The sequence below is a fragment of the Calliphora vicina genome, chromosome 5, assembly GCF_958450345.1.
Source record: "Calliphora vicina chromosome 5, idCalVici1.1, whole genome shotgun sequence".
Taxonomy (NCBI): Eukaryota; Metazoa; Arthropoda; class Insecta; order Diptera; family Calliphoridae; genus Calliphora; species Calliphora vicina.
In genome coordinates this window covers 1,598,205-1,621,155 of record NC_088784.1, presented here as the reverse complement: position 1 = coordinate 1,621,155, position 22,951 = coordinate 1,598,205, and the positions used below count along the sequence as shown (strand labels likewise).

Sequence of the window (22,951 nt, the reverse complement as noted above, 5' to 3'; positions counted from 1 at the left end):
TATAATGAATGTAAATGTATGCTTTCTTATTTAAATAGATATTAATAGATTGGTACTAGAGTATTCATAACAGAAAACCGGTCAACCGGTTATTTCATCTTTGTAAACTTCACCGTTTTCGGTTTTTTTTAAGTTTTCGATTTTTTGACAAACCGGATTTAATGAACTATATTTTTTAAAGGTCATTCAAACATATTTATGAAAAACTTTTTTAAAAATATTGATTTATTTGATAGAAAATTAAAAGATATAAAATAATTGCATAAAGATAGAGCTTTAAGAATTCAAAAATGCAAAATTTCCAAAGATTTAGTACACAATTCTTAACGCATTCCTATTAGCGTCCAAAAATAAAAATAAATTTAAGTATACCTTTTTCATATTAAATAAAAATTTATTATAAACCGGTTAACCGGTTTTTTTTTAAGACCGGTTTTTTTAAAAGCCAATAATCAAAACCGGTTTTTTCAAAACCACACTTTTTCGGTTAAACCGGAAACCGGTTTCTTAAATTTGCCGGTTTTTTGGACACTCTAATTGGTGCCAAAATCAGAATCATTAAAACATCCTAAAACAATTATTTTTAATAGGCGTAAAAATCTTATAGATAGAATTTTAGCAATAAGTGACACCACCACAGAAAGAATATCAAATATATTTTATAAATCTGACCTCAGCTCAATTAATTATAATTAAAATGAATAAAAAGTTTCGAAAAATTAGACTAAAATTTAAATGTTTCTTTAATATGTTCTTTATTAAAGAAAAGTGTTAATTAATTAATTTTTTTTTTGTATTTTTTTTTTTAACAAATATTACTATTTTTAAAATATTTTTAAAGCATCGTATTGTACTTAATTTATAATTTGCTGCGTGCTCCTTTGGCTCTTATGTCAAGGAATGGTGAACATAAGGGATAAAGTTCTTTGCTTGATTTGAATGCAACCAAGTCTGTGATTTTAGCATGTCGTTCCAATAGGGCAATTACATTGTCATCTTCCGTTGGTTTTTCAACGTCCTTGTTGTCATCCTGTGGACTCTGCTTTGAGACTATATGAACAGCGAGTACGCGTCTTTCCGGACTGTCACGCCCTATAAAAGTCTAAATGCCAAAATAAATGTATTATTATGTTAAGTATGCATATTTATTAAACTGCTTACTTTATAGCATTCAAGTAATTCCTCTTTTGTTATAGTACGCAGAATATCAACTTCAGCTTCACTGCGTTCGAAATGATATTGCGACAATGCAATTTCACTATAAAACATACTAAATTGTGAATTTACTGTTTTTGGTTTCTCCAGTTTTTTCACTACCAATGCCTCTTTATGCCGATCAAACTCCTCTTGGGACATTTTCTCAATTGCTGTCTGTAAACAAGATGATTTAAAGTATTTTTTTATTTTAAATTATTGAATATGCCTGAATTGTCATTTAAATACAATACGCACCAAATATGTTTCGAGAAAAGTTTCAATACGACCCTCCACATAGGATGGGTGTTTAGTTGATTGTACAATAATGCGTATACCATTTGCTCCATTGACCTTGCGCATGCCACTAAACACAATATAGCCCAATTGTTCCTAAACAATAGTAATAAATAATAATTTGTCGATATAGAGTATTCTGTACATTGTACACTGTAATATAACATTACCTTAGTACGCAAGCAGTCATAGCAGGGTTCCGTTAAAATTTGTGCTATTAAATTGACCATAATATTGCTACGATCTGTTTGGGGTCCACATTGAAAGTACAATTGAGCACAAGAACTCTTGTGGTAATTGTTATCCTTTTCGAACAAATAACTGTCGCCTGTATAAATTTTGTTTATTTTTTTTTTTTATAAAATTCTCAAAAAGAACGAAATTTAACTTTAACTCACCGGCACATAATTTGTATTCTCTTTTGCCAAGCATCTGTCGGGCAAGCAGAGGCAGCACCATTGCATTTGTTCCTTCCAAGCGTTTATTTACCATGCCAGATATATCCAGAGCTTGTTGTTTTGTTACATTTCCATAAATAAAACATTCAGTGTGTAGGCGGGAGAAAAACTCTTTAGCATAGCTGAGAACACGATCAAACGTAACAACTGAAATAAAAAAAAAACTTGTTTAAATTGCTGTTCCAATTAATTTTGTCATAAAAAGTATGAGGGAATACACTAACGTTCCATAGCATCGAGAAGTTCACTATTTGCCCAAGCATTCTCAGTTAATAGCAGAGCCAAATAGTAAATTGAATGTTGGTAGGGTTGTTCAGCACTAAAATTTTTGAGAGAACGTTTGTATTCATCTTTAAGTATATGGAAACGCTTTTCATCGACGTTGAAGTCGAACAAATGATCAAGAAGTTTCTTCAATAGCACGACTTGTTTGTCGTTGTAACCTGATATTGTAAACTAAAAGAACAAATAAGTTTTATTTCCAATTATTTAAATGCTTTACTAATTCTCTTCTACAACTTATACTCACATCAATTCCATTCGAGCGGGGAGAAACTTGAAGTTTCAAGTCTGCCAAGTCTGCATCATAGAGATATTCATTCAATTGATCTCTTATTAGGGCAACCATTAAATAATTTAAATTGCAATTCAAGGGGTCCAAATAAGCGATTGGATTTGACATATCAAAAGACATACAGGCTTTTGGTTTCAAATAAAAATTATCCTGTTTATGCCACACCCTTAAAATGGGTGTATCCATAACAATCACGGGGTGCTTTGATAAATCCGTATCAAATGGAGCCAATTCAAAATTTTCTGGTATAAAGGCGTTTGGCAAGGGCAAGTTTAGGTTTTCATTTAATTCACAATTCTCCCATTTCTAAGAAAATGGAAATAAAGACAAACTATTGGTAACAAGTACTACGATATATGTATATTTATTGTGTGAGAAATCAACAAACCTTTAGGGTGTCTTTATCAATTTTACAGGTTCCATATTTAGTTTTATAATGGGGCTCGGTTAAATTGGCTTCTTTTTCATAGTTCTGCCCAACAACTACAACACGACATTTAGAGGGTACCAACTCATCAAGAAGTTTAGTAATCAGATCAGGTCTCCACTCATCATTTAGATATGGAGCAGTTAGCACTTGGTCCAAGGGATATACCTAAGCAGACATAACATATATTGTAGATTTTGTTGGATATAAAAAAATATGTACTCCTTCCTAATACCTGCATACATGATACCACACCAGTAACTAAACGTTCCGGTTTTTCTTTTTCCTTGAAGCCAAAGCGCATTTCATTAATCTTAACACACTCATCAAATATCCATTTTTGTGGTCCACGCTCACGTAACATTCTTAGATACTGACGTATAAATTTTTTTTTAAAAAAATAGGTTTAATATGAATACTCGTAGTTTAATCACAAGTTATTTCTTACTTGAAAGACTATTTCAGTTATGTCATCAACATGATCAATTCCTTCCTGAGTTAGATCTATGGAAATTTCAAAGAAACCAAATCCATTTAAAGTATTCTGGTGACCTGCTAGAAAACTTGTAGAAATGTAAAATTAAAATACCAAAAACTTGATTGCTAAAAATACTGCCTGAACTTACTCATTGCACCATCCCAATCGTCGCAATTCTGATAATAAGCTGCCCTTGCCTTCATGTCCCAACAAATGTGATAAATAACTGTCCGGCTGCAATGTTCAATAATAAAATATGAAATAAACATTATATTAAATAAATAAATCAATAAACTAATCTACTCACGGCAGATTTATAAAATTGTGTAAGGTCGTCTGTGGTGAAACTAATTGTAAGTGAACGCAGATCTTTAACTGGTACAATCATAACCTTTTGTCCATATTGTTCGCTATCGTATGGCTCTCTGGGCCAATGTGGAATTTCCACATTTTTATTTTCAATTTCTGAAAACTTTTCCATTACCATATTTTCCAATTCATCTAAGGTCTCTGCAAATAAATTAATATACATATGTATATGAAATGTTTATGATAAAGAAAAAGAGCTTTAAAAATACCTTTTCCAATAACCGCCAAACTCATAATGTTGGACGAATACCACTGCTTATGGAACTTTAGTAATTCATCTCGTACTTCAATATTGTGTTGTTTTGGGATTTCGTAAAGTGTTGTCTTATTACCACTGCCGAACTTCTTGTAAGCATGACCCGGTTTTGCCAAATGCCTTTGAACCTGTTTAATGCGCCACACATCACTTGAAAGGTTTTTTTCATGCTCCGAATTAACCTAGTTAGAAGACATAGAGAATATTATGTTCATCATCAGTTGTTAATGGTTTTAAATAATCATTATTGATATATACCGCATTAATTTCTCGTTCCGTAGCACTGGGTGTAAAAAGTGGTCCAATAAAAAATTGTGCAAAACGATCTAGAGCCTCATCCAACTTTTCAGGTGCCACATAGAAATGATATTTAGTCATGAGGGGATAAGTAGCAGCATTACTACTGCCACCACTCTGAGAGAGATACGTTGTATAGCCATTTTCGTGAGGATACTTTTCTGTTCCCAGAAAAAGCATGTGCTCACAAAAATGAGCTAAGCCCGGCAAATTATCTGGATCCGACATGTGGCTAAAATTATTAGAAATTATATTTTATATGAACGCAAATAATACGGCACTTGTGTTGTAATATTACCCGACTTGTACTGCTAAGGCAGCAGCTGAAACATCGGTTTTAGTATCACTAATAAGTAACACTTTAATCCCATTCTGCAATTGTAATCCTCTATAGTCGCGGGTATCCTGTTGACTCTTTGTTATGTTGTTTAGCCTAAAATCAAAAAATTATTATTGAATAGCGTTTACCTTGAGATCAATTATGTATTCATAATGAGTACCTTAATATTGGCTCTAAATCCAAAGCGCTCTTAGAAGGCATCTTATTCGCCCTGGACTCTCCTGCAGCAGTTGCAAATTCGGCAGTACTTTTACTACTCATTCCTCTGCTGATGCTTTGGTTGAAACCTACCGACTGAAGATGGCTTGTTGACAAAAGTTGAATTAAATGGCTTTTGCTAAAACATAAAGTTGTAGTAACAATTCTATTTATTAGTCACTCAATACAATCACAAATTATAATTCACTTGGCCAACTTTCATTGCTGTTGTGGAACTTACCTGCGATGTGTCAGTAGAACAGGCGGTTTGCGCAAAAATTTACAACAAAAAGTTATTGAAGAAACTTGTTTAATAAACATGTAAAAAATATGACGAAATTTAATTAAGTTGTATAATGAATACAAAAAATTAATTCTCTTCTAAATTTATTGTTGAAAAGTAAAAGCTAATAAAGCACCTAACACAATGACATCGACAACAACAAGACACATGACCAGCTGATGGAGTCGTTGCCAACTATTCCACAGAAAGTACACTTACTCGCACGTAACGTAAAGTAACGAATGGGACCAAAACCTGAAAACTCCAATAATAAAATATCCGTATAGTTTCATTATTTTGTTTGATATTAACCAAACTAAACTAAAGAATAGGCGATTTTTTTGGGGAAAACTTAAAGTAAAAAACAAACACAATGATGAAGGGTATACAAAAGTCCCGTCACAAAGATCTGGGGCATAAACGATTTATGTATTCTTTTGTCTGGTCTTTGGTCAAAACATATCGATTATTGTGGGTCGATTTCCCCATTAAAAATAACAATCGAACCAGGACTATACTCGATATATTGATGTATCAATAATGTTGTTAAGGGGCTTTATAAAATTGATTTTAACGGACATACTACGTGTCGACTACTTGAGCCATAAATTAGTGAAATTGCATCGTAAATATTTAACAAACAAAACAAAAACAAACAAAAAAAGTGTTGTTTTTGAGAATCAAATTGTAGAAAATAAGTTTATATCATTTTTAAGGTGTTTTTCATATTTTTGGACCTGGATCGAGTGAAAAATTCTATGATTTAATAAACACTTGCAATGCATAATAACTATAGTAAATTTCGTTATAATCGGAAATGACAAATCCGACCGACTGCTGTCCGCTTTGGGAAGAAAATTGACTACCAAAATATTACAACGAAATTATTGTAAACGGTTTTAATCAATTTTCTTAAAATGTGGATTTAGCACATTGCTCACTGAGCTAACGATATGGAAATTATATTTCCAATAGGCTTTAGCCGTCCCTTGATGGTATGTAACCGTAACCGTTTATTTAACCTAACATTTTAATGCGATTCTAAAACTTTACAAATGTGTAAGATGAATTCGACATAAAACTATGGAAATATGTACAGTAGCCCAAGAAAGTCTACATACAGGAAACATTATTATATTACTTTAATTTAAAGCAGTTTTTTTAGTTTGTTTTTATGGGATACATATATAATAATAAATGTCTTATGTCGATTTTCAAATAAAAATTCAAATAACGCCCAAAAGTTCACCGTTATTAGAGTTATTGATTCTGAGTAAAATAACGGAAAATTTATTCTCGGTCACGCTTACTTTTGGGTGGGCGGGACTATTAAGTTCCATAATATTTTGAACGTTAAAGCCAAAAAAACCAAAAAAAAATTTCGTTATTTGACTCAGAATCAAAAAATTTAATAACGGTGAAATTTTGGAAGTGATAGGAAATGTTGCTAAACCCGACTTAAGTGATGTTGTTTTAATTTCTTTTTTAGTGTGAATTTTTTTTTTTACAAATATATTTCACTACTTTTAACTTACAAATACAGGTTTCAACGAAAGAAATTTAATTTGAATTCCTGTATGTAGACTTTATTGGGCTACTGTATATATTTGACAGGTTCGCAAGTTGCGTTTACATTAAATTTGATCGCTATAACTGCTCTAACTAATTTTATTGACTCAGAATCAAAAAATTTAATAACGGTGAAATTTTGGAAGTGATAGGAAATGTTGCTAAACCCGACTTAAGTGATGTTTTAATTTCTTTTTTAGTGTGAATTTTTTTTTTTACAAATATATTTCACTACTTTTAACTTACAAATACAGGTTTCAACGAAAGAAATTTAATTTGAATTCCTGTATGTAGACTTTATTGGGCTACTGTATATATTTGACAGGTTCGCAAGTTGCGTTTACATTAAATTTGATCGCTATAACTGCTCTAACTAATTTTATGTACAAGGGAAAAATTTACAAAACTTTGTATGGTTTGATACGGTATTGTCCCTTAAAACCGAACGCAATATTTTATTTGTGATCAGTTAGATTTAATTAATCTAGATTTTGATATCTCCATAATATTAATTGGTTATTAAATTGTGTTTGTTTTTCAAAAAAATTCTATGGAAATATTTTCAAAGCAAGGTTTTACAAAATGAGGGGGTAAAAGTTCTTAAGCCTCAACACGGCATCAGAGAATGTAAAAATGTTGGACGCTATTCTTACAACCTTATTCTAATTAAAGTATGTACATATGTATTTTAATACCATGTGGTTATGATTTGTATTTCTAATATTTGTAATTCTACTGCATGTGTAACATTGGCATAAATTAATATTAAAAATGTTTTCTTTAATTATTTATTTAAAATTTGTCTATATAATACATAATAAATAGGATTGCACCTGTATTCCTGACTATAGGATTTTTTTGGAAGATAATTGACAATATACATATTTATTAATCTAAAATCTAAAGCATGTAAATTTGCATGCTCAATGCTAATATTAAAATACTTTGAAGAAATGAATTATAAACTGTTGAAGAAGAACTCCTTGTAACTCCAAATCCAGCCATTGCCATCTTTTCATTACTTGTCTCATTGTTGATCTCATCTAGTATATTATTTGGAAATAAAATAAAATAAATGTTGCAAAAGGTTAAGTTCAGTAAATTTGATTTGCAATTCGTAAATACCTTCGTCTTCAATTTTGAAGATAAATGGAGCGGAAAATTTCGACCATCCGATAATGTTTTTAGTTTTCATACGAGTTTGCCATTCACCCTCTATTAACTCCATTTCATGAGTCACTTTCCAGATGCCATTCTCATGACGTTGTGTATGTATAACCGTGGTTGAGCTCCATGTGTAGGCCTGAAAATAAAATTACTTTATCCACATATTTTTTACTGTTGTACACTGGGTATTGATAACCAACCCCTGACATTTTGTAATCCAAAACTGCTTCCGATAATGGCTGAAGACTGCGTACCAACCAATGTAATGTAACTTTTTTACCATCGATTATAACATCTTCCAATTGGCCTTTTTCGGGCTCTAGCATTAAGTGTGTCCCAAGTTCATTCCAACCGATTGAATTCTAAATAACCGTATTAAAGAACATAAATATATGTATGTAGGTACATAGATGCAATTGTTCCTTTGATTCTAAAAAAAAATACCTCTGCTCTGCATACGTATTCACCCAAATCCTCGACCGAGACATCTTTGACAGTAAGTGTACTTCGATTGAAATGTGTTTCCATTGTATATGTCATCATGTACTTTTCTGAATATTTAATGGGTTGATTATTTTTGAACCAAGTGGTAATAGCAATGGGATTTCCTTTGTAGTCGCAGTATAGATCAGCATTTCCACCTATTTCTGTATTAATATGGTGTCGATGTGTTGTTACCTTTGGTGGGAACAGGACAACAATATTGAACATGCCATGTTTAGGCTTTTCACTGCCGTCATCATCCAGACACTGATAAATACCACTGTGATGATCCTCGATGCCACTCAGAATTATCGAACCATGCATTAATTCACCAAGGGTTTCATCAAAACGATTACCCTAAATAAATTAAAGAGAGATTTTTTTATAATATATTTAGATTTTGATTGGATAATAAAAAAATAACATTTCATTTGAAAGTGTGGAATTGAAATCGTTTTATACAAAAATACCTACATTAAGAGACCATTTAATGTTGGCTTCACTCGAGCCTCTTGTCTTACACTCACAGATATGAGACTCGCCCTGCCGGAAAACTATTGTTCGATCAAGAACGTCCCGACCATCACATAAAATGCTTAGCAATTTATTTACTTCAAGCTCTACATGCAAACGTATATTTTCGGGAAAGACTTCACAATAATAGCTGCCGGCATCATCGGGTTGAATATTTTTCAATAATATTGAGTTGTTCTTTAAAGTCTCTACTCGTGGATTTGCCGTATATTGTCCATGAGAGTAAACTGTTTGATCTTTATACCAGATGACGACATTATTCACTGTCAAAATGAAAACACACACACATAAAAGTCGGTCAAAAATTTATCGCATGACATTACTCACCATGAAAATTTCGAACATCACAATTTAAAATCACATCGTTATTCGGATAAGCGGATACATGAACATTCGTTTGATCAAAATATGGTGGATCATGTCCTATGGATGCTGTGAGCGACTTTGAACTATTCTTGTCGTTGTTATCATTATCATTATCACTGTCATCATTCTCATTACCAGTGTAGTCATAGTCGATGTAATCATAGTTATCATCATCCTCTAATTTCTCTGTTTCTAATGCTCGTTTGGCAACACATTGTGCTTAAAGAAGTCGAGGGATATGTTTAGAGGTTAATATTTAACTGAAACTTGTTCAAAAATAAATACGGTTTGTTTACTTTATAACATACGAAGCACAATGAGAATTAATAATGATTTAAACAAATGATTGTTAAATAATTTCAATGAAATCTTTTATTTTGAGCAGCGCACAACACATATTCATATGTGAGGACGTCATCGCAAAAGTGGCCTAAACTTAAGATAGGAAGTATGAAAATAATGGGGTTCAATGTACATGAACATATTTTAGAGAGTTGAGTTTAGTTGCAACGCTATCTGACGATTGGTGCAACACGTGATAGATCGGTTTTGTATTAAATTTTATCATGTTTTAAATAATTTGTTGTAGATAAGCCATGATATGCAAAATTGAGGGTTAGGCCACTTAGGCGCTGACAGCCTCATGTATCCCTCAAAAGCCCTTGAATTACGACAATTATTTCTCTAAACATATGTATTACTGTCCAGGTAAAACTGTTTCAGTTCCACAACTAGTTTCAGAACGCTTGTATAAAGGCAGTACTGGTTCTAGTTTGACGTTGCGATCAATGGATTTTGTTCCATTCCCTGGAACGGTTTTGAAACCAGTTACACTCTACATAGTTCTACGGAAGCACCAAATAACTAATAGCCAGCCTTAAAATGGTTTGAAGTAGTTCTTCCATTATTTTTTGTTTGTTTTAAACTGATACACATGGAACTAGTTCCGAGATACAGTTAGGGATATTTTATTGTCTCTTTCATTAATTACACCAGTTCTAAATAACTATAGTTCCTATAAAACTCTTTAGTATTACTTAGAAATCATAATATTTAGATGTAAGTATCTGAAGTGATTCTGCTGGTACTCTTTCTAGAACTACTGTTTTTGGAACAATTTCTAAAAATGTTTCTGGGTGGTAATATTTTTGATCAATCAAAAATAAGGACGTCCGAATCTGTCATACTATGTGTTTAATTTGAAAATTTATTTCAACTCAGAAATTTTGCTAAAATGTATAAAATGTATAAAATGTGCTTTTGTGTCTGATAAAAAGAAAATTATGTGCAGTTGTGGCTAAAACAATAGTCACATACAATATGTATTTCAACGTTATATTTTAAGTCACAAATCTTGCGAACATACAATTTCTGTACATTTATTTATTATAGATTATTTGTGTTGATTTTGGTCTTCTTGCGTGAGATATCTGATTCACTACTACAAATATTTACATCTTAATTGTCTTAATATGCTTTGTGGTGTTTCTATTCTTCTTATATTATTATCCATTACTGTACAAACAACGTGCAGTACGTGAAGAATTTGTTGCTTTTAATAACTGATACAGTACAAGTATATATTTCTTATCATTGTTTGCTAAATTCTGTTTCGAAGCCCACGAACAAAATTGTTATTATATTCTTGTACCAACCAAAATATCAACATGTTGGCCACATACTGTTGTAAATACTTTAGAATCTAAAAGCAAATACCCACTAACAATATTTGTGGATCAGAAATTGTTATTGAAATTGGTAAAATTTATAATTGTAGAAGTTAATCAGTATTATGACTTAGTTCATTCATTGATTTCATAAAAGCCTATATGTTTTACCACTGTACAAATATGTTATCATGTACTCTTCTGAATATTTAATTGCTTGATTATTTGGTATACTTATAGTCATAATATATAATAGCAACCTACGTGTCCAAAATTAATAAAATAGGTTGAAAAATAGAGGGTAAAGGACAACCACCCACCCACCAAATATCGATTTTTATATGAAAAATCTAAAATCACTCATAGATTGATAATAAGAGGTCCTAGAGGAAAAAGGACAACAATCTGTGATCACTCTTATTTCCCACCAAATATCGATTTTTAAAAAAATCTAAAATCACTCATAGATTCATAATAAGAGGTCCTAGAGGAAAAAGGACAATAATCTGTGATCACTCATATTTCCCACCAAATATCGATTTTTATATGAAAAATCTAAAATCACTCATAAATCATTAATAAGAGGTCCTAGAGGAAAAAGGACAACAATCTGTGATCACTCTTATTTCCCACCAAATATCGATTTTTATATGAAAAATCACTCATAGATTGGTAATAAGAGGTCCAAGAGGAAAAAGGACAATAATCTGTGATCACTCTTATTTCCCACCAAATATCGATTTTTATATGAAAAATCTAAAATCACTCATAGATTGACAATAAGAGGTCCTAGAAGAAAAAAGACAACATTCAGTGATCACTCATATTTCCCACCAAATATCCATTTTTATACGAAAAATCTAAAATCACTCATAAATCGTTAATAAGAGGTCCTAGAAGAAAAAGGACAACAATCTGTGATCACTCATATTTCCCACAAAATATTGATTTTTACATAAAAATCTAAAATCACTCATAGATTGACAATAAGAGGTCCTAGAGGAAAAAGGACAATTATCTGTGATCACTCTTATTTCCCACCAAAAATATCGATTTTTATACGAAAAATCTAAAATCACTCATAAATCGTTAATAAGAGGTCCTAGAAGAAAAAGGACAACAAATATCGATTTTTTATGAAAAATTTAAAAACACTCATAGATTGATAATAGAGGTCCTCGAAGAAAATGGACAATAATCTGTGATCACTCTTATTTCCCACCAAATATCAATTTTTATATGAAAAATCTAAAATCACTCATAAATCGTTAATAAGAGGTCCTAGAAGAAAAAGGACAACAATCTGTGATCACTCTAATTTCCCAACAAATATCGATTTTTATATGAAAGATCTAAAATCACTCATAGATTGACAATAAGAGGTCCTAGAGGAAAAAGGACAATAATCTGTGATCACTCTTATTTCCCACCAAAAATCGATTTTTATATAAAAAATCTAAAATCACTCATAGATTGACAATAAGAGGTCCTAGAAGAAAAAGGACAATAATCTGCGATCACTCTTATTTCCCACTAAATATCGATTTTTATATGAAAAATTTAAAAACACTCATAGATTGACAATAAGAGGTCCTAGAAGAAAAAGGACAACATTCTGCGATCACTCATATTTCCCACCAAAAATATCGATTTTTATACGAAAAAATCCTGGAAGAAAAAGGACAACAAATATCGATTTTTTATGAAAAATTTAAAAACACTCATAGATTGATAATAAGAGGTCCTCGAAGAAAACGGACAATAATCTGCGATCACTCTTATTTCCCACCAAATATCGATTTTTATATGAAAAATCTAAAATCACTCATAAATCGTTAATAAGAGGTCCTAGAAGAAAAAGGACAACAATCTGTGATCACTCTTATTTCCCACTAAATATCGATTTTTATATGAAAAATCTACAACATTCTGTGATCACTCATATTTCCCACCAAATATCGATTTTTATATGAAAAATCTAAAATCACTCATAAATCATTAATAAGAGGTCCTAGAAGAAAAAGGACAACAATCTGTGATCACTCTTATTTCCCACCAAATATCGATTTTTAATGAAATATCTAAAATCACTCATAATCGATAATAAGAAAAAAGGACTCATGTTTTCCACAAAATGTCGATTTTTACATGAAAAATCTAAAATCACTCATAGATTGATAATAAGAGGTCCTAGAGAAAAAACGACAATAATCTGTGATCACTCTAATTTCCCAACAAATATCGATTTTTATATGAAAGATCTAAAATCACTCATAGATTGACAATAAGAGGTCCTAGAGGAAAAAGGACAATAATCTGTGATCACTCATATTTTTATATGAAAAATCTGAAATCACTCATAGATTGACAATAAGAGGTCCTAGAAGAAAAAGGACAATAATCTGCGATCACTCTTATTTCCCACTAAATATCGATTTTTATATGAAAAATTTAAAAACACTCATAGATTGATAATAAGAGGTCCTAGAGGAAAAAGGACAATAATCTGTGATCACTCTTATTTCCCACCAAATATCGTTTTTTATATGAAAAATCAAAAATCACTTATAGATTGATAATAGATAGATTGTCCTAGAAGTAAAAGGACAACATTCTGTGATCACTCTTTCCCACCAAATATCGATTTTTATATGAAAAATCTAAAATCACTCATAGATTGACAATAAGAGGTCCTAGAAGGAAAAGGTCAACATTCTGTGATCACTCATGAAAAATCTAAAATCACTCATAGATTGGCAATAAGAGGCCCTAGAAGAAAAAGGACAACATTCTGTGATCACTCATATTTCCCAGAAAATATCGATTTTTGTATGAAAAATCTAAAATCACTCATAAATCGGTAATAGAAGAAAAAGGACAACATTCTGTGATCACTCATATTTCCCACCAAATATCGATTTTTATATGAAAAATCTAAAATAACTCATAGATTGACAAAAAGAGGTCCTAGAAGAAAAAGGACAACATTCTGTGATCACTCATATTTCCCACCAAATATCGATTTTTATATGAAAACTCTAAAATCGTTAATAAGAGGTCCTAGAGGAAAAAGAACAATAATCTGTGATCACTCATATTTCCCACCAAATATCGATTTTTATATGAAAAATATAAAATCACTCATAAATCGTTAATAAGAGATCCTAGAGGAAAAAATACAAATATTTGTGATCACTCATATTTCCACAAAATATCGATTTTTACATGAAAAATCTAAAATCTCCAAATATCGAGTTTTATATGAATAATCTAAAATCACTCATAAATCGTTAATAAGAGGTCCTAGAAGAAAAAGGACAAGAATCTGTGATCACTCATATTTCCCACAAAATATTTAAGATTTTTACATAAAAATCTAAAAAAATCGTTAATAAGAGATCCTAAAGAAAAAAATACAAATAGCTGTTTGTATTTTTTTCTTTAGGATCTCTTATTAACGATTTTTTTAGATTTTTATGTAAAAATCTTAAATATTTTGTGGGAAATATCAGCTATTTGTATTTTTTTCTTTAGGATCTCTTATTAACGATTTTTTTAGATTTTTATGTAAAAATCTTAAATATTTTGTGGGAAATATCACTCATATTTCCACAAGAGATCGATTTTTACATGAAAAATCTAAAATCACTCATAAATCGTTAATAAGAGGTCCTAGAAGAAAAAGGACAATAATCTGTGATCACTCATATTTCCCACTAAATATTGATTTTTATATGAAAAATCTAAAATCACTCAGGTCGTTATTAAGAGACAACAATTTATTTTTTATAATAGCTATTGCTCTGCTGTAATGTTAAACAGTTTTTTAATTGGTTGTTTTGTTTTCATAAGAGAAGCGCGGGAAGTTAAACAAATCTTCGCTCATTTCTTTGTTTAAAAATGTCTAACAAATGTTTGCATAACTAAATAACTTCTAATATATTTGTTTTAGCACATAAAACTTCACACTTCAAATCTTATATAGAAACTGAAATCAGTTTTTATTAAATGCATACTTATATTTTACTATATTGTTCCAAACCTTTTTGTCGTGTTTTGGTTATTTAAAAAATTATAAAGAAAAGTAATAAAGGGTTTTTTTAAGCCCGATAGAACTTAAGAAAGGGTTAACATGACATTTATGATCAGAATACTCATCATGAATAGATAGACGCTTGAACAACGCTACTAAATTTTCTTTGTAAATCAGTTATCGATTCGCGCAACTTATAGACGACTGTTTTATCGCAAAATTGTGTTCAGCGATGAGGCCACACACTGTTTTTAGAACGTATTCTTGGTTACCCTCATTATTATTATTGACAATTTTATATTTTTGCAGTGTATTTACATCCTCAACTACTTATTTTCCCAAATAACTAGCATAATTTTGAAAAGCTGACGTACATGCATACGTATGAATGTATGTATGTATATCCACAAATAATGGATAAGCTTTTCGATAAGATAAGAAACATATAAACAGCGCTATCAAGCACAACGTTGGCAAGCAAATAAAGGGCTTCTGTGAACGTTTTTGTTGACTAATTTTTTTTTGGTCGAAAATGAATATCGGCTAAATAATGTTAATGTTATTTTCATTTTCATTTTCGTTTTCAAATATGCACAGATAGATAAGTGAACAAACAATGTAGAAGAGATAGAAAATGAGAGTGAGGGAGAGAGTGAATTGATGATATAGAACAGACGAAAGATTATAGAATGTTAGAAAATGTAATAATAATAATTAATATTCAGCATTGTCAACTCAGTGCTTTTAGCACTGTTTTTAGTGATTTTTAAAAATCTGGACGCAACAAATATTGAGCGGTTTACTTAAGAGCTTCATCAAAATTCGCTTTCTGGTAAACAGTATTCTGAAACTAAGGTACTTCAATAGAGTATGTAATGGATTTGTAAGAGATTACATCAATATATAAAGTGTCCAGAAAACCAGTTTCCGGTTTAACCGAAAAAGTGTGTTTTTGAAAAACCGGTTTTGATTATTGTCTTTTAAAAAAACAGGTTAAAAGGTCTCCTTAAATTTATTTTTATTTGTGGACGCTAATTGGAAATGTGTTAAAAATTGTGTACTAAATCTTCGCTCTATGCTTATGCAATTATTTTATATCTTTTATGAAATATTAGGGGTATTCACACGGTCTACTATTTGGTCATATTGTCATAATATCCTAATATATTACGGTAGTTTAATAAAATTTTTGTTGTGTTTCAAACAAAAAAGTTCTAAACTAATAAGACAAACTATGTTTATTGTTTTGTCATAAAATAATATTTTTTTTTGTTTAAAACACAACAACAACTATTATAATATATTAGGACATTATGACAATATGACTAATAGGAAACCGTGTGAATACCCAATTGTCAAATGCTAAAATTTTCTATAAAATAAATTAATATTTTTAAAAATGTTATCAAAGTTTTTCATAAATATGTTCGAATGAGCTTTAGAAAATATATTTCATTAAAACCGGTTAATTGTCTTACAAAAACCGGTTTGTCAATAACCCGAAACCGGTGGAGTTTACAAAGATGAAAAAACCGGTTGACCGGTTTTCGGCAAAGCAAAAGCTTGTATCTTGATAAGCCTTAAAATAACGTGATAATCAAGCTCATTCAAGACCGTATGATAACTCTAATAGGCCTCCAAGGTCATGTGATTTGACACCTCTCGATTATTTCCTGTGGGGACAAGTGAAGTCACTGGTTTATGCAGATAAACCAGCAGCAATTGTAGGCTTGGAGGCCTCGAAAAAGTGGCCCAAACTTTTAAGTCCAGAATGCGCTTCGTCAAGAAGCCGTATGCCCGAAATCATTTTCAAATGTTAATGCCATCCATGTATTGATCTTTCGAATACATTTTTTTTTTAAATTAAAATTAACTTATTTGTGTTATTCCAATTTCAAGTTCTATCGGGCTTAAAAAGCACCCTTTATTTCTTTTTGATGTTTATTTTGCGATAAATAGTACCAGATTTTTCTTGAGTTTAGTGCTTTTCAAAATTCAAAAATTGACAACGCTGATAAAATTAATAATATTTAAGTATGTAAAAGTGTATAAGAGTGTAATACTTAGTTCTAATGTATGAATTGTAGTGTAGTTTAGTTTTGTGTGAAAATGTTCTGAATTGTATGAGACGACGAGGACGACGATTGCAGTGTAAAATACATATTTATGTTTGCTGTAGTTTTTGCAATATTTTTCTTCTTTTGTTTTTTTTTTGTTCTTTAATTATGACACAAGAGCTAATTTTAACACTTACCTTTGCTAATTAATCCTAAAACTAGGCAAAATACTATAAACCAATTTCTAGTAGTTGTGCTCATTTTGAATCTATTATCATTTGTATATTATCTTCTTTTTTTTCTAAAACAGTTAAACACACAAACATAGTAAATATATATACATATATATGTATATATTTATTTATTTGTAGGTATATTTTTATATTATTATATAAATATGTAGTAAATTTAAGTACTAAATTATATTTTATATTATCAAGGATTTTAGCTGTTTTACATAAATTTAATCAAACACTTTATTATTATTATTTTTTTATATTTAAATTATTTTGTTTTTCTTTTTTTCAATTACATTTACATTATTACACAAAATTTCAGTTGTAATGCGAGTTTATATTTTTTTCGCATTTGCACATTTTACAATTGTTCCGCAATTTTTCTTATTTGTTTCTTAAATACCATTTAATTTAGAAATAAATATAAATTTTATTTTATTGTGCTATTTGAGCGTTTATTCTATGAGCATGTAAGATTCTCTTTATTTGTTTTTTTTTTTTTTTAAATTCTTATTTTGTTTTGTTTTATTCGTTACAACATTAAATAAATCGAGCGTAATCGTACAATCTGAATATTATTACTACTACTCACATGTGCAGAGTGCACCCCAAATACTAACTACTAGTTTGTCGCAATATCAAAATTCAACTAAAGCGTATTTGCGCCAATAAGACGATTTCGAGCATTCCACCTTATATTCGATACTACATACAATTGTACTTATAGCTAGATCATTTATTGCTAACGTAGGTACGTATGTATGTACATTGTATTGTACGAGTACATATACTTGTTTTTATTCTCGTGCTTTACAATATTGTTAATTATTTATCAACTTGCTGCCAGCAACATGTTGCTAAACCCTCTGTCTGCATATTTTTTTAAAAAGGTACAAACATTTATAGTCACATTAGGGTGCTACCAACTATAGTATATGTATGTAATTTCGTTATGACATGAAAGGCTAACATGAACGACAATTTTATTTATATTATAAATATATTTTCCCATAATAAATGTATCGTAATCGGCGCCCTAATAATAAGCATTAGACTGAGGTTCTGGTTCACCCGATTTGGTTATATGTAATTTTATATGTTCTTTTCCCAGAAAATATCAGTGGTAAATTGCTAAAGTCTTACATTTGAATGTTATTGAGATCAAAATAGGTGTATCGCTTAAATCAAAATAGGTAATTTTTGTGATGATGGAAATAGTGATAATAGGGCGGAAGTGGGAGCATTTCGTAGCCTAATTCGTGGATTTTTGCATTGGAAACTGCACATGCGTGTACCCTTTTGTGCACCTGATTGTGAGCAAATGCGACAGCCATCTTGGAGAAAGCTTTCCAATAACCAAGTGATCATTCAAAATTGAAGCCACTGAAAAAGAAATTCCGTAAACCACTTTTTTAACATTGAAATAGATGGTGCAGAATACCCATAGTATTTGTCAAGCTTAGCCTTTTTTTGAATGGTGGTTTTTTTCAGCTTCACTTTTATCCAATTTCTGCACAAGTCACGATGTATTTTGCTATCAATGGCTGTTAAACACAAACTAGATGACGCAGCTTGTTCAAATTTTGTCAGGAGTCAACTGACAGGAGTAAATTCAATTTTGGCCCAAACTCGCACATATTGTTATAAATTTTGATTTTGGTTAGACCGATTTTGCCCAAAAATTCACTCCCCTTAGTACTTCCCACTAGTACCTTCAACAGACAGACGGTCGGGCATATATAGGCCCGTCACACATTTAGTTCAGAATGGTTTCAATTCCGTAGTTTTTATTCCGATCGATTTCGTTTTAGGTTCATAATTTAATTCCAAAAATATTTTATAATTCTCAGAGCTGTAAATGAATCATTCTTTTTTGATTTTAATTCATTATGAATTAAATTTTGAATTAATTCATTGAATTGAAAAAATGAATTGAATGAAATTTGAATCAATTCAAACGAATTCATTTGAATTGAATTGATTTTGAATTAATTCAAATGAATTAGAAAAAAAAGAATTAGCAATTCAAATGAGTGATACTTACTGTAGATTTTCTTACAAAATCAAAAATCTAGAAAAATAACAATGTACATATGTAATGCTTGCTGTCTTTTACATAAAAAATTCGTTGAATGACATAACGACAGTGATGTTTACTGTAGATTTACTTACAAAATCAATTCCAATTTCAATCAATTCAAATGAGTTGGAAATGAATTCAATTCAAATGAATTGCTAATTCTTATTTCTAATTCATTTGAATTAATTCAAAATCAATTCAAATGAATTGAAAACGAAACGAAATTAATTTGAATTAATTCAAAATTAATTCAATTCAAATGTTTACAATATTCATTTGAATTGATTCAAATTTCATTCAATTCACTTTTTTGTGTGAATGATTCGCTATTTAATCCAAAAATGAGTGATTCATTTACAGCTCTGATAATTCTGTATTTATGATTAAAACAAAAGTGAAGTTTTTGATACAGTAATTGATTAAACATTTTAGAAAAACAAATAATTACAAAGAAATATCAATTCCACTTTGAAAACACTGCTGAAGAAGCGAAATACGGAATTAAATGAAAATGGAATGGAATTTTGTGTCAGGCCTGATATACACTTATATAAGTATATCGAATATGGAGAGAATTTCTAAAATGGAAAGCAACCATTTCGTTAGTATATTTTAAAGATATTTAATATAATACCTAAAATTGCTTAAAAGTACCATGAGAAACGGTATCACGAAATAAAGTAAACTTTGGAAACATCAGCAACTTTTTGTTGCTTCCATATAAACGGAGCCAGCCTAATCTAAATATTTTGTTTAAACAACTTAACATTAACGTTCTCTGGGTAGAGGTATTTTTCGTTCGTGTTTGTATTTGATAAATATTTAATATCACTCACCTACACACATAAATATTTCGCATTTAATGATTCAAATTTTAATGTATGACTTTTAACGTAAATAAACGAATATTCTGTGTTTATTAAAGAAATATTGAATACTTATTGTTATATTTTAAAATGTGTATTTATTACTTATTGTACTTAATTTAAAAGCGTTAAAAATTTAAACGTTTATAGCAGGTGATCTGAGTGAGAACCATAAATAGAGACATCCCTTATAGACAGTAATTGTCACTAATGTCTGATCATTTGGTTGACTTCAATTTATATATTTTTGGAGATTTGACACGCTTGTGCCCTTTTGTAGTGCAGAGAGAAGTCAATTGGCTACTTTATGAAAATAAAAAGTTTTTGAATTGTAAATCAAAAAAATCATTTGTATTTTTTGAAAATCTAATACAATTTTTGTTTAGACGATGAAATTGTATTAATATTTGTCACTTGAATTTGTGACAAATATTAATACTCAGTATTGCCGTCTATAAATACCTTAAAAAACAAAAACTTATTATATTTTGCTTTAAAAGTTCTAAGCATCCTGTAAAAGCGGTAAAGTGGGTGCTAAAGGGCACCTAAAAATGAGCTGAAACATGCTCTAAAATTTAAATATTTTTTTTTTTTTTTTGGAAATTAATAGTACTTTTGAAAGGTTTTGGTTTGTTTCGGATTAGGTCGTCAACGGTTTCTGTCGGTATAGAGATTTATATCAAATTATATTCATAATGAAGCTGTAAGAAACAAGGAAAATTAAATACCTACATATATTTCGAATAACATAAGGAATATTTTTGTCCGATTTTCTTAATATATTATGGATATTTCCTAGGTCTAGAATTAAAAGGTTCTATCTCGTTTGCAACGATAGAAAATTTGGAATATTTTAAAACTAAAATAATTTCAAGTATTTAAGTCAGAAACACACATTTTAAGTTGACCCTGTAAGACATATAGTAGGTATGTATTTAGTTTTATCGCTGCTAAATGATTTTTATGTAGCTATAATTTTATCATTTTATATTATTATCTAATTAGCATTGAAATTGTTTATTATAAACATAGTACTGTCTGTCATTTGAAAACAAAATTATTCGAATAATCGTTAAAACAAAAATATTTTTGGAATAAATTAAATTTTCAGATTATAAAATAAATTATTCTATCAATATTTTTCAAATAAACTAGAAAAACTTTTCAAATAAATTAGAAAAACTAAATCAATTCAAAACCATGTTTATATAATGATTTTTTAAAAACTTTGCATTTTCAAACTTAAAGAGAACTAACTTCTTGACCATAAAAAATTAAATAACAGTTTTTAGAAAAATTATTAAAACTCAAAAACCATTTCATTTTTATTTATATTCTAATAATTTACGTAATCGAATATTGATTTTTTTCATTATAGGTTTAAATAATCCATTACCCATCATCTTAAACTTTCATTTGATTAAATATTATACCCGAATAATTGACAACCCTAACAACAAGAAATACATAAATTCATGTATCAATATTTAATGTACATACATACATACATTCATATGTATATACAAAACTGTTAAATAAACATTTAAAAAAAATATATGAATGAACTTATAATAATAAAATATTAATAATTTCACAGCAGAATTAAGTGTTAAAATAAAAATTCATTGAACATATTAAAAGCACAAATGTAGGAAAAATCACAAATTCATGGATAAAAATGCTTAGATAAAAATATACATCGAATTCTTGATGAGTTATATTGCAAATCCAAAATTCAAAGTTTTAACTTGTACATGATGGAAATAAGTTAAAAGTAATTTCTAATTCTACCATGTAAATATCATACAAACAAAATAGTAGTCAAAAATTAAAAAAATATACAAATATAATAAATAACATTTCACAATTTTAAAACAGTTGTTTTATTTAAAATAATTTATCGTTATTTGTTTTGTCGTACTTGTTTGTCAGAGCCAGCCATCAGTGTCAACATTTTTCTCAAGAAAAGTTTCAACAAAATATTATAAAACCATTGTAATATTACACTGTTTTAAGAAATTACTTTTTGAAAATTTAATAATGTCTAATAAAAAATATATTCTTGAAAATAACAATTTAAATGAGAAAAAAAGTAGACATTTTACAAAAAAATTAAGCATAATTCTCTCTTTATACATATTATTGTGAGTATTTACTTTTATAGTGCATTTATTTTTGTTTTTAATGCATATTTTCGATTTGTAGTGTGCATGTTGTTCTTTTTTTAGGGCTGGTTGTAAATAACAAAAAAATGGGTCAGTAAAACGAGTGGGTGGTGTTGTTTACGTTTTGTGTTTTTAAAAATGTCAACAATATTAGCACATACTTTTAGGCTGTATTAAATGTGTGTCACCCTGCATCTTTACATGTAACGGGTGACTCAAATACTTTGTTCATCCTTAAAGTATGCTGTAAATATTAAATTTATTTTTTTTTCACGAAAAACACTTGCTGCTTTTTTCGGTTTCTGTGCGCCTGGTATTTTAACAAAATTTGAGCTAAAATTTAAACGAAAATTAATGAATGAAAAAGAAAAACATTACGCATACGTATGTATGCATGAAAGTATTTTATTTTTGTTTATCCATCGCAAATGAATAATATGATGATTGAAACAATAACAACATGACATTTTATGTGTTTAAAAATAAAATTTATTTAAAATGTAGTGTGTTTAGACGTGAAATTAGATTATTTGGTTAATTTTAAATAAAAGAATCAA

General features: G+C 29.5%; 2 protein-coding genes across 4 annotated transcripts; both read right to left on the bottom strand.

Annotated features, from left to right (window-relative positions):
- Nucleotides 1-730: 730 nt before the first annotated feature.
- On the bottom strand, nucleotides 731-5,288 carry Ide (Insulin degrading metalloproteinase). Its single transcript, XM_065511080.1, has 17 exons — nucleotides 5,130-5,288; nucleotides 4,851-5,027; nucleotides 4,649-4,783; nucleotides 4,312-4,582; nucleotides 4,007-4,235; nucleotides 3,736-3,938; nucleotides 3,577-3,662; nucleotides 3,399-3,513; nucleotides 3,186-3,323; nucleotides 2,912-3,118; nucleotides 2,479-2,829; nucleotides 2,174-2,405; nucleotides 1,890-2,096; nucleotides 1,662-1,819; nucleotides 1,453-1,587; nucleotides 1,162-1,371; nucleotides 731-1,102 (listed from the first exon to the last, which is right to left on the bottom strand). The coding sequence occupies exons 1-17, from the start codon at nucleotides 5,207-5,209 to the stop codon at nucleotides 860-862; spliced, it is 3,177 nt and encodes a 1,058-aa protein (XP_065367152.1). The 5' UTR covers nucleotides 5,210-5,288; the 3' UTR covers nucleotides 731-859.
- A 2,226-nt stretch (nucleotides 5,289-7,514) lies between these two features.
- On the bottom strand, nucleotides 7,515-17,894 carry LOC135961647 (hemicentin-2). 3 transcript variants are annotated; one of them, XM_065513177.1, is made up of 8 exons: nucleotides 17,876-17,894; nucleotides 17,245-17,348; nucleotides 9,252-9,509; nucleotides 8,865-9,187; nucleotides 8,352-8,747; nucleotides 8,108-8,269; nucleotides 7,866-8,043; nucleotides 7,515-7,783 (listed from the first exon to the last, which is right to left on the bottom strand). In XM_065513177.1, exons 2-8 carry the CDS (start codon nucleotides 17,306-17,308, stop codon nucleotides 7,641-7,643), a joined length of 1,524 nt encoding a protein of 507 aa, XP_065369249.1. In that variant the 5' UTR covers nucleotides 17,309-17,348; nucleotides 17,876-17,894; the 3' UTR covers nucleotides 7,515-7,640. The 3 variants fall into 3 exon arrangements, with proteins under 3 accessions (XP_065369249.1, XP_065369248.1, XP_065369250.1); XM_065513176.1 differs by lacking the exon at nucleotides 17,876-17,894 and having other exon boundaries at nucleotides 17,245-17,386; XM_065513178.1 differs by lacking the exons at nucleotides 7,515-7,783; nucleotides 17,876-17,894 and having other exon boundaries at nucleotides 7,925-8,058; nucleotides 17,245-17,395.
- Between the last annotated feature and the right edge of the window lie 5,057 nt (nucleotides 17,895-22,951).

Bases quoted from the DNA above. Each gene is read 5' to 3' on its own strand.
- Ide (XM_065511080.1), bottom strand. From the start codon at position 5,209: ATGTTTATTAAACAAGTTTCTTCAATAACTTTTTGTTGTAAATTTTTG. The intron at 5,028-5,129 runs GTAAGTTCCACA...TTTATGTTTTAG, and splicing joins GTTCTACTGACACATCGCAG to CAAAAGCCATTTAATTCAAC. The intron at 3,663-3,735 runs GTGAGTAGATTA...TGAACATTGCAG, and splicing joins CACAATTTTATAAATCTGCC to CCGGACAGTTATTTATCACA.
- LOC135961647 (XM_065513177.1), bottom strand. From the start codon at position 17,308: ATGAGCACAACTACTAGAAATTGGTTTATAGTATTTTGCCTAGTTTTA. The intron at 8,748-8,864 runs GTAGGTATTTTT...TAATTTATTTAG, and splicing joins ACATTAAATGGTCTCTTAAT to GGTAATCGTTTTGATGAAAC. The intron at 8,044-8,107 runs GTTGGTTATCAA...TTTTATTTTCAG, and splicing joins TGGATTACAAAATGTCAGGG to GCCTACACATGGAGCTCAAC.